General features: G+C 49.4%; 1 protein-coding gene across 3 annotated transcripts in view; it reads left to right on the top strand.

The window, feature by feature from the left end:
• The window catches only part of NOSIP (nitric oxide synthase interacting protein), a 15,125-nt gene extending 5,582 nt beyond the window's left edge, over positions 1-9,543 (top strand). The window contains exons 1-9 of one of the 3 annotated variants that reach the window (XM_019658338.1): positions 3,054-3,936; positions 4,027-4,194; positions 4,681-4,786; positions 5,920-6,001; positions 6,113-6,272; positions 6,363-6,481; positions 6,644-6,831; positions 6,951-7,059; positions 7,361-9,543. In XM_019658338.1, coding sequence (XP_019513883.1) covers positions 4,125-4,194; positions 4,681-4,786; positions 5,920-6,001; positions 6,113-6,272; positions 6,363-6,481; positions 6,644-6,831; positions 6,951-7,059; positions 7,361-7,432 — 906 coding nt within the window. In that variant the 5' untranslated portion in view covers positions 3,054-3,936; positions 4,027-4,124 and the 3' untranslated portion in view covers positions 7,433-9,543. Of the gene's footprint in view, positions 1-3,053; positions 3,937-4,026; positions 4,195-4,680; positions 4,787-5,919; positions 6,002-6,112; positions 6,273-6,362; positions 6,482-6,643; positions 6,832-6,950; positions 7,060-7,360 lie in introns of those variants that run through there. The other 2 variants (XM_019658337.1, XM_019658339.1) reach the window with 2 other exon arrangements.
• Positions 9,544-10,975: the final 1,432 nt, after the last annotated feature.

Below are 10,975 nucleotides of genomic sequence, written 5' to 3'. Positions count from 1 at the left end.
CCCTCAGACGCTTGCATTTGTTCTTAGGGAATTCTTCCCACTTTCAACGCGTCCTCTCTCTCTGATTTCCTTGAATGTAATTAGCCCTTTAGGTTCCTTTAACACAGAGGCCTCTGCCCCCTGGGATGGCTTTCTAGGGAGAGAGGCTTGTAGCACCTTTAGGGTCTCAAAGGAATTGCTGACCTCGCCAAGAAGTTAAGAACCACTGTTTCAGGATTCAAACAAACCAAGTGCAAAAAAAGGACAGTTGGAAGACACTCAGAGAAATTTGAACACCAGCCGGATAGTAGATGATGTTAAGGAATTATTAATGTGTTAATGGTATTGTGGTCATGTTTTCTGTCTTAGCACCATGCTGTTCACGCTCTCCAATACAGTAGCCACTGATCCCAAGAGGCTATGAAGCACTTTGATACGTGGCTAGTGCCACTGAGGGACTGATACTTTTAATTCTTTCATTTTAATTAATTTAAATGTAAGCACCAATATTTGATTCAGAAAACTTTTAAGGATGTTTGGAACAACTGGGGTACATTCGTAACTGTACATTTTGTGAAACTTCAATACAGGACAAATATCTCCAATAGAAATTTACTGTCTGAATTGAGATGTGTTTAAAGAGTAAAATATACTCTGGGTTTTGAAGACTGTACAAAAATTGGAATTCTCAGGTTGTGACCTTCCTAGGAGGACTGATAGTTTTCACATGGTTAGGACGGCTGCTCCAGAGCCTGGCTGCTTGGGTTCGAATCGTGGCCCTGCCACTTCCCAACAGGGACATCAATTCTATGAGCTTTTTTTTCTGTCCTGTAAAATGAAAATGATGATAAAGAATAACTGATGTTACTTTGATGTGTCTTCTCCGAAGTACTAGTAACAGCAGATGGCACTAGTTCTGTTTTCTATTTTGAAATTGGTCTTACTGAGGAGACAGTGTAGCGCGGTGGCTGAAAGCTCAGCTTCTGGAGTTTCGAAATCCTGGCACTGCCACCTGCCAACCCTTCGACCCTTGGCCAGTGGTTCTCAAACTTTCTGGTCTCAGGATCTTAAAATCATTGAGGACTCCAAAGAGCTTTTGTTGGTGTGAATTCTGCCTATCAATATTTGCCCTATCAGAAAATATTTTTATTGAGATATTCATATAACACAAAATTCACGCATTTACAGTGTACAACTCAGTGGTTTTTAGTATGTTCACTATTTTGTGTAACCATCACACTTTCTGATTCCAAAACATTTTCATCACCCCCAAAAGAAACCACACACCCCTTAGCCATCACTCCCCGTCCCCCTTTCTCCCAGCCTGTGCCAACCACCAATCCGCTTTCTGTCTCAGAATTTGCCTATTCTGAACATTTCATTTAAATGGAATCAACAAATACGGCTTTTGTGCCTGATTTCTTTCATTTATCATAACACAACAGACACTTTTAAAACCCAAGGATGCACAAGCACACATTTAGTTAGTCTTCAGAGTGATGACATCCTCACACATCACACAGCCTCTGGAAAACTCCACTATACACTCATGACAGAATAAGAAGAACAAAGGAAAATTCATTTTACTGTTATGGAAATAGATATGTGGATCCCCTGAAAGTATCTTAGGGACCCACAGGTTCCCTGGACCTTCCTTTGAGAACCATGGCCTTCGGCAAATGGCTTCGCTTCTAGGCCTCAGTTTGCTCATCTGCAAAGTGGAGATGGTGATGGGACGGATTTCAGAGGGCAGTTGAGGTTGGACGATTGATGAGAGATGGGGGCACGGAGAGTTGGCATGTGGTCAGGGATCAAGCAGTGTTCCTTGTGATTATTCCCATTATTTCCTGGCAAGGTAAAAAAAAATAATGCTCCCTCTCTAGCTGTTCCTCTCTCTCTCTTAGAGGGAAAATGTCGAGGTCCATGAAGCCAAAGTCGTAGCAATACCCTGTTCTTGGCCACCAGACAAGCAGCTCAGTGCCAAATGCCACAGAGGGTCAAGGCAGTTGACAACTAAGAATAGAGTGGGGAATTTGTCCATGAAGAGGTCAACTCGACCTTCATGAGTGGCAGTTGGGGGGTCTGGGCGGAAGCCAGGGGGCTGGGGCGGAGGAGCCAGTGGCAGGTGAGCCAGGGAGGCAGCAGGTGCTGGACACTTGCTCAAAAGCTTGGGGGTGAGGGGAAGTTGGAGGAGGGGACCGTGGGTCTAGTTCGGGTGTTTCACCAAGGTTTGCTTCTGCGAGCAGCACACTGGCCACTTCTGGGGTGATAAAAAAAAGTTCTCTGTATCTCTATTAGGGCAGTGGCTACAAGGGTGCATACATCTGTCAAAAACACACCAAACTGCATTCTTAAGGTCTGTGCATCTATTCTATGTAAATATATCTAAAAACAAAAATTGGCTTCTGGGAGGAAGACACCAGTAGGGGGCGAACGATATCCATAGCTCAAGTAGAGGTTTGTGTTTCAAGTTCTGAAAGTGAAAGGCAAGTTTCTGAAAATAACCAGAAAGGGAAAATAAAGATGAAGTTACTTTTTACATTTTGGGAGCCCTTGGTTGTGTCCCCCCATCCCCCTACACCCACCCCACACCCCTGCCTTCTGGATCTTCCTTGCACCCAAAGAACTGGAGAGAATATTTCCTGAACACCCCTTGTGTGTCATGCTCTGAGCATGACCTCACTGAGCTCTCACAGCAATCCAGTCCTGTCAGCTAGATCCCCTGGTTATCCTCACTTTTTACCAAAAGAAACTGGGGCTTAAAAAAGGAGATCACCAGTCCAGAGCCACACAGCAAGTCGGGGGCCAACCTTGGACTCAAGCCCAAGCAGAAGGTCATATTGCTTAATCGTCTGCACTTTGATCTGTATGTCCCCCTCCTTCTTGTTTATTTATTTTTCTTGTTTATACCCTAGTGACTTCCCTCCCCTACATGGGCAAACATTCTAGTATGTGTGGATCCTTTTGTTTGTACGTGTTTTTTAAACTATCGTTTTGTGCACATGTTCATTGTTAGTGATCTTGTTTTTATTTCTTACTTTTTCCACCCAGCATTGTGCCTTTAAGATCCATCCATGATGCTCTTTGGGCACACCTACTCAGTTGCATCTCATGGCTGGGTAGTCTCCATGACAGGCAGTCACTATCCATTCTCCCAGGGAGGGACATTTAGTTGCCTTCCACACCCCTCCAGTGTAAACAACACCGCTTTGAACATCCTCGTACATGCTTTCTGCGAGTGTCTCTGAAAATGTCTTTGGGGCATGTACACCAAGTGCAGAAGTGTCTACACCCATTTTGCTGAAGTACCACCAGCCTGTGTTCCAGGACAGCTGACCCTGTCTACTCTTCCCTCCAGCATCGCCTGAGGGTTCCCATGACCAACCCCATGTCCTCACCAAGCCTTAGTCTTATTCAGCTGTCGAAGTTTCGCCCACCAGCCTGATGATGGGTGTAAAATGAGACCTCACTGTAGTTTTCATCTGAAGAGAGTTTAAGCATCTTTTCATATCCTTTGCTTGTTTTCCTATTGGGGTAGCTGCTTTTTTCACATTGATTTGCCAGAGTTCCACATACAGTCAGTTATGCTCTGACGCTACTTTTCAAAACTCAGAACTTATTCCAGTGCGATTGATACATTAGGGATCAATCTGAGGGCACAGCAAATTTGACCTTTGCCTGCTTGTGAATTCATCCATGACAAGGACTAAGTGAACCCAGAAATTTGCACTCAGTTGAAATGACCATGTAGGCATACAAAACACATACACATATGCACCCTGAACACCAACCAGGCACCTCAGTTTCCCGCATTTGTGAGGAGCCACACTCATCCATTTTTGGTGCTTGAACTTTCCATCAGATTTCAGATAACTCTTTCCACCACCTAATAGTAACTCACAAGGTACACTCCTGCTGACACCCACTTCTACAAGCAAACTTCAGGCCTTTTTCAAGGTAAAATGATGTTTCTTTTTTGGAATGCATAGGAATTTCTTAAGCATTTAACATGTGTAAAACTGTCTTCCCTTACCCCACCTCATCTAGGGGTGCAGATCAGCTCTGAGGGCCTTAAAGGTCCGGTCCAGTTCTCCCTGTGTGGGCTCCTTCTGGCTCCCACAGCCCTACAACTTCCTACCCCCAGGATGACGCGGCACGGCAAGAACTGCACAGCAGGGGCTGTCTACACCTACCATGAGAAGAAGAAGGACACAGGTACTGGGTTGGGGGGAGCAGAAATGTGTCTCAAAGTCACCATCTCACTCTGCACCTCCGGTTGTGCATTCTGTGCGTACGTCTCTCCCCCGACTGATGGTCATGAACACATAAGTGACAGTGCATGTGACCAGCAACCCCCCACCCACCACCATGTGGAGGGCACCGCGTTTGTGCCTCTGTATGTGAACTCATCTAATTCTCCATGGAAGGGGTCACTGTCATCATGGCCATATTCCAGAGGCGGAAACTGAGGCCCAGAGAAGTTCAGGCGCCTGAGCTTGGTCACAGAGCCTAGGGGAGCCTATCATTTATCCTCTGGGGATTCACAACCTTCCTGTGGATGACATACAGCCCAAGCTCTTGGCTGCCTGTTTCTCTCTGAATCCCCTCACCTCCAAGTTCTCTCTGTGCCTCTCTCTTGGGGTTTGGAGAGGGGCATGTCTCCTCCTGTCCCTCCATCCCTCTGTCTTTCTCTGTTCTCAGCGGCCTCAGGCTACGGGACCCAGAACATTCGACTGAGCCGGGATGCTGTCAAGGACTTCGACTGCTGCTGCCTCTCTCTGCAGCCCTGCCATGACCCTGTTGTCACGTGAGCTAGGAACATAGGTGGCAAGAGCAAGGGAACTACAGGGAGGGGGCTACAAGGGTGGGTCTGGCCACCTGCACAGTCAGGGTGCTATGAACAAGCCATTAACCTCTCAGAGCCTCGTTGTTCTCATCTGAGACATGTGGGTGATCCTGGTATGTTTCATGGAAAAGAATACAGTTGTAACAGGGGAGGGCTCTTGGACATTGCCTGGCCCATAAGAACAGCTCATGTGTGGACCACTTCCTGTTACCTGCCTCTTCTGGCCCAGCAAAGGCTTCAGTGAGTTATTGGGTATAAGGTACTTAGTCCAGTGACTACATGTGTGCTCAATTACAGGTCTGTTTTATAGCGAGAGTGATGAGAGTAGACTGTGGTTCAGAGTCCCTGAGGTAACCTTTAGGTACTGTGATTCTCTAGAACTCACAGAAATCAGCAAAGCTGTTAACTCACAGTGACAGCTTATTACAGTGAAATGATACAAATTAAAATCAACAGTGGGAAAAGGACACATGGGACAGAGTCCAGGAGAGACCACATGCGAGCTTCCAGTTGTCTCTCCCAGTGGAGTTGCAGGAACAGTACTTAATCCTCCTGGCAAGGATGTGTGACAGCTCACACAGAGTACTGCCCACCGGGGAAGCTCACCCGAGCCTTGGTGTCCAGGGTTTTTGTTGGAAGTTGGTCATGAAGGTATGGCCGACTGCCCATGTGGCTGACCTTGGTCTTCAGCCCTTCCAAAGATCAAGCTGACACCATATGGCCCAAGCCCCCCAGGTGAACAGAAAGACACTCTTATCAGGCAGGACACTCCAAAGGTTTAGAGGTTCCCTCCCAGAACCCACTAAGGGCCAGTCCTTTGTTTGGAATGTGCAGAGTTTGGACAAGCCAGGCTTGCTGAGTAACCTTTCACCTCACAAGATTCTCCCTGCACGTCAGAGCATATTACAAAGCCAGGAAAGTTAAAACAGTGCCATCAACTCAGAGTGCTAAGCTGAGCACTGAGTGAGCTGCTGCCTGTAATATGCTCAGTGGGTGCCCAGGGCAGGGAGCTGATGTTTAGTATGTGATCGTTAACCCTTGGCTGTGTGGCCTGGGCCAGGCCCGTGTTTTCTCATCCCATCCTTTCTTTGCAGTCCAGATGGCTACCTGTATGAGCGTGAGGCAATCCTGGAGTATATTTTGCACCAGAAGAAGGAGATCGCTCGACAAATGAAGGTGACGGGGGATGAGGGAGGGAACACAGGTTGTTGGTGGTTTTGATGCTGAGTTCACAAGCAGAGCCCCACTGGGCCTTTGCCTAGCTCACTTCTCCCCGGCTGCCTGCAGGCCTATGAGAAGCAGCGGGGTGCCCGCCGGGAAGAACAGAAAGAGCTGCAGCAAGCTGCCATGAAAGACCAGGTGCGGGGATTCCTGGAGAAGGAGGCAGCCATCGTGAGCCGACCCCTCAACCCCTTCACACCCAAGACCGCCTCAGGGATTGGCTCAGGTAAGGGGGAACGGGCTTGCATATAGGTGGGGGTCCCCCAGGGCCTGGTACTTCCCTAGGTGCAGCATCTGAACCTCTGTCCCCCTTTAGATGACACCCAACCTGGTCCCAGCACAGGAGCCACAGGCAAAGACAAGGACAAAGCATTGCCCAGCTTCTGGATCCCATCGCTGACCCCAGAGGCCAAAGCCACCAAGCTGGAGAAGCCAGTGAGCATCCCCAACAAGTGCTCCTGTGCCCACTTTGCCAGAGAGGGTCAGGGTCCCCCATTCTCCCCAACCTCACGGGACCCCATCCTCCCTGCACCTGGCCCAGACTTATCTGCTGGCCCAGACCTATCTGCTGACCCTGCCTTCCTCTGTTTCTCGCAGTCGCGCACTGTGACGTGCCCCATGTCCGGAAAGCCTCTGCGCATGTCAGACCTGACGCCTGTACATTTCACGTTGCTCGACGGCTCCGTGGACCGTGTGGGGCTCATCACACGAAGTGAGCGCTACGTGTGCGCTGTGACCCGTGACAGCCTGAGCAATGCCACGCCATGCGCCGTTCTGCGGCCCTCGTAAGTCACCTGGGGGGGACAACATGGGGACCTGTGGGGAGGGGCCAGGCTTGGGGATGTGGCCCCCCCTCTCAAGGCGATGCCTCTGATCCGTGTCCCAATCCTTACCCTCGCCGCAGTGGGGCCGTAGTCACCCTTGAGTGTGTGGAGAAGTTGATTCGGAAGGACATGGTGGACCCTGTGAATGGGGAGAAACTCACCGTCCGAGATATCATCGTGCTGCAGCGGGTGAGCAGGGCCCCTTCAGGGTGCCTTCTTCCCTGTCCCTTCTCCAAGACCCCTCCCCCTCACCTTTCTGGACACCCTCCCCTGAGGCTCCGCCCTCTTCCCATAAGACACACCCCCTTCAGTTCCCTCCCCTCACCTTCCCATACACTCACCTCCTACCCCGGGACTCCGCCCTCCTTCCAGAAGACCCGCCCCCTCCAGGCCCCTTCCCTTCCTCTCCTGGGTCCTGCTTGGTCTTGCTTAGAACACCCTCACTGCCACCAGCAGCCTGCGGACTGCTTTCACCTCTGCCTTCCCCCAGGGCGGCACGGGCTTCGCGGGCTCTGGAGTGAAACTGCAAGCAGAAAAGTCACGGCCAGTGATGCAGGCCTGAGCGAACAGGAGACCAAATAAAAGGGCTTGTAAGCGACTGGCTATGCGGCACCTTCATTCACTGCTGAAGCCCTGGGGACATGGCTGGAGAGGAGGCCCCCCCACGCAGACAGCGTTCTGATGGTGTGCTGAAATGACTCGAGTTTGAAAGCGTGGGATAAGAGTATTTAATGTGGTCTCACGTTAAGAGTAAAATCTGAATTGAATGCAAATGCACAGCGTTAAAATTGGTTAAGTGGCCAGAGGTCAAAGCCTCAGCTGCCATCATATGAAGGCACCACTTTAAAATGCTAAGTAGTCCCCCTTCTCAACCTTTTGAGTTATGCCAAGTTTGAAGCTGGTGAGATGTCCATGAACATCTCTCCCAGAGTCAAGTATGAGAACACACCTAAAGGAAATAATGTGCTGTGAGAGAGAGCAACAAGCAGCCAGTCTAGAGAAGGTGGCCAAACCCCCTCCCCCAATACTTGCCTGCTGGAGGGTGAAGAGGAACAGGAAACCGCAAGTGCAAAGGCCAGGAGGCAGCAAAGCAGTAAAGTACTTGGCCCCTTTGAGGAGCAAAGCAAGGGGGGAGGGAGGGAGAGGAGGTCAGAGCCTGGTGGACCTCCCTTAAAGCTTTTTGTATTTGGTTTAATAACCACTGAATCAAAAGCATCCCTGTGCGGTGTGGAAAATTAGAGCATACAGTCAAGCAAAGATTAAAAAAATAAAGACAACATTCCTGCCTCCTGGAGGATACCTAGGTCCCGTCCTTCCAGGTCTTTCTCTGGGTGCTCACACATGATATTTTTCAACCAAAGTGAGATCTCAGTGCACATACAATCTCTTTTCATTTCAGTGAAAGGTCTCATCTAAGGACCAGGAAGTGTTCTTGACGGCTTTTTGGTGAAGCCCCTGTCTGGTGCAGACCGGTTGGTGAATCTGGTTGCAGGGAAATGTTTCAGTAGGAGGGCTGGTGGTGTCTTCTTCGCACCCTAGGGAGCCCCCCAAATCCAGCATTTGTTCCCCCAGACACTTCTACAAACTTCCCTTGGTCCCTAAGAGCCCACACACCCCGCTCTTGGGCCCCCAGTCCCTGGAAACTGGCCCACTTGCTGCCGACATTCAAGGAGCCCTTGCCCTTTGGACCTGTCAATCTGTGGTCCCCTTGAGTCCTTGCCACAGTCCTGGAACAGGGATGCTTACATCCATTTCCCAGAACAGCCCACTGAGGCTCAGAAGACACAACTTACCCAAACTCCCATGGCTCAAGGACATAGCCCAAGCCAAGTCCACCCAGAGGTCAGCTACCTCCAGAGACCCCACACACACACCCCAGGCTTAGTCCTGCCCTTTCCACCATTGTTTATACCCTTTCTCCCCAGATATTCTCATACTGTTACCCCACAAACCTCTCCATAACCAGAGTTTCAAATCATCCCTCCTTCACTAAACACCCCCAATTCTCACCCTCTTCCCCAAGCTCCCTCAACCACCCGAGTCCTAGTTTTTTCTCTCAGCCCCTCAAGGACTCCAATCTTGTTCATGTGTGATACAGACCACCCACTCCCCACAAAAGTCTAGGATGGTCCATCTTGCACCTTGATTTCCACAAGGAACCGAAATCCCATTGTTCTTTCACACGCCAGGCCCTTTGCAGAAAGGGCCTTTGTCAAGTTCTTCACTCCAAGAAATAGGTTTCCTTTAAGGTTTCAAAGGTAAAAAGAAGAGGCAGCAAGAGCCCTACGCAAGAAAACGCGTAAAAGGAAAGGGAAACAAATCTTGTCTTTTCTCAGCAGTCGTTCCCTAGGCACGGGCCTAAAGTTTAGAGCTAGAAGTGGGCATGTTGGGGCTTATCCTGGGTGGGGCATGCCTGCCAACAGCTCCAGTCTCAAGTCCACAGGCAGCACTTTAAGACTATTGCAATTACTTAATATTTTTAAATGGGGAGATTTATTCTGCAAAACAAAACTATGAACAGGGAGAAAATTCTTGGTTGCCAGGAGAGGGGGAGGGACTGACTACAAAGCAGGGGTAGCATGAGAACTTGGAGAGGGGTGATGAAACTTCTGTATCTTGCTTGTAATGGTGATTACATGACATGTGGTAGTGCAGCATCAGTTATAAGAGAAAGGACTAGAAACAACCTAAATGTCAGTCAGTAGAGAGCTGTTAAATCTATCTAGGGGAGTATTACTCAGCTGTTAAAAAAAAAAGACAAAGGAGGGCAGGCCGAGTGGCACGATGGTTAAGAACTGGCTTGGGACGCCGGAGGGCCCCGGTTCGGATCCCACATATGAGGGCCAGTGACACTGCCCTCCACAGCTAAGATTCTGAGCAAAAGCTCAACCTGGAGCTGGGCTGCCGTGAGTCGCTGGTGATGGCGTAGTCTGCGGCCCCTGTGGCAGTGGGTTGCCATGGGCTACCGTGTGTAGCCAGCAGCCAGTGTGAGCAGCCAAGCAGCCGCAGTGAGCCACTGTCCAGAAGCCGGCGACCTATCTGCCTCGCCCAGGAAGAGCGCAATGATGGTGCCAACTTGGGCCAGTGAAGCAACGTCCTCCACAACTAGACTGAAGAACAAAACGACAGCAACTTCTCTGTTCCCCTTCCCCCAATTCCGCAGCACTGTTCCCATCCCCCCAATTCCCCAATAAAAATCTTTTTTTAAAAAAAGACAAAGGAAATGAAGACATTCTTTGTGGACTGAATTGAAAGTCTTCAAAATATAGTCTTAGCACATTGAGGACGGGGCATTTAAATATATCGACGCAAATTTGCATCACCAGTCTGCAATGTGTTAATTGCCTTAATGAAAAAAATTTAATTAAAATTTTAAATCAGGTGGGCCGAGTGGCTCCGTTGGTTAAGAGCTTGCTCAAGAGTGCGAGCTCTGGGCCGGCCGAGTGCCACATTGGTTAAGAGCTGGCTTGGGACGCCCGAGGGCTCCGGTTCGGATCCCACATATGAGGGCCAGTGACACTGCCCTGTACAGCTAAGATGCTGAACAACAGTTCAACCTGGAGCTGGGATGCCATGAGTCGCCGGCGACGGTGTAGGCTGCAGCCATTGGTGCAGTGAGTTGCCATGGGCTACCATGTGTAGCCAGCAGCCAGCTTGAGCAGCCAAGCAGCTGCAGTGAGCGGCTGTCCAGAAGCCGGCAACTGATCTCCCTCGCCTGGGAAGAGCGCAATAATGGTGCCAACTTGGGCCAGTGAAGCAATGTACTCCACAACTAGACTGAACAACAAACCACAGCAACTTGTCTGTTCCCCTTCCCCCAATTCCCTAGCGCTGTTCCCATCCCCCAAGTCTCCAATAAAAAAATCTTAAAAAAAAAAAAGTGCGAGCTCTGAGCAACAGGGTTGCCAGTTCAATTCACCGCCCCAGCTGAGCTGCCAACAGGTGGCAAGATGGCTCAGCTTAAAAAAAAAATTTTTTAAATCGGAGGATTCTGACTCAAAAAAGTAAAGATAAACAAGAAAGGTAAAAATATTGTTAGTCATCTATCATTTCCATTAAAAAGAAGACAGACAATTGGTAGGTATTTGTTTAAATCATGTAATTT

Source organism: Hipposideros armiger, unplaced genomic scaffold (assembly GCF_001890085.2).
Source record: "Hipposideros armiger isolate ML-2016 unplaced genomic scaffold, ASM189008v1 scaffold_283, whole genome shotgun sequence".
Lineage (NCBI taxonomy): Eukaryota > Metazoa > Chordata > Mammalia > Chiroptera > Hipposideridae > Hipposideros > Hipposideros armiger.
This window is presented reverse-complemented; position numbering and strand designations above follow the sequence as displayed.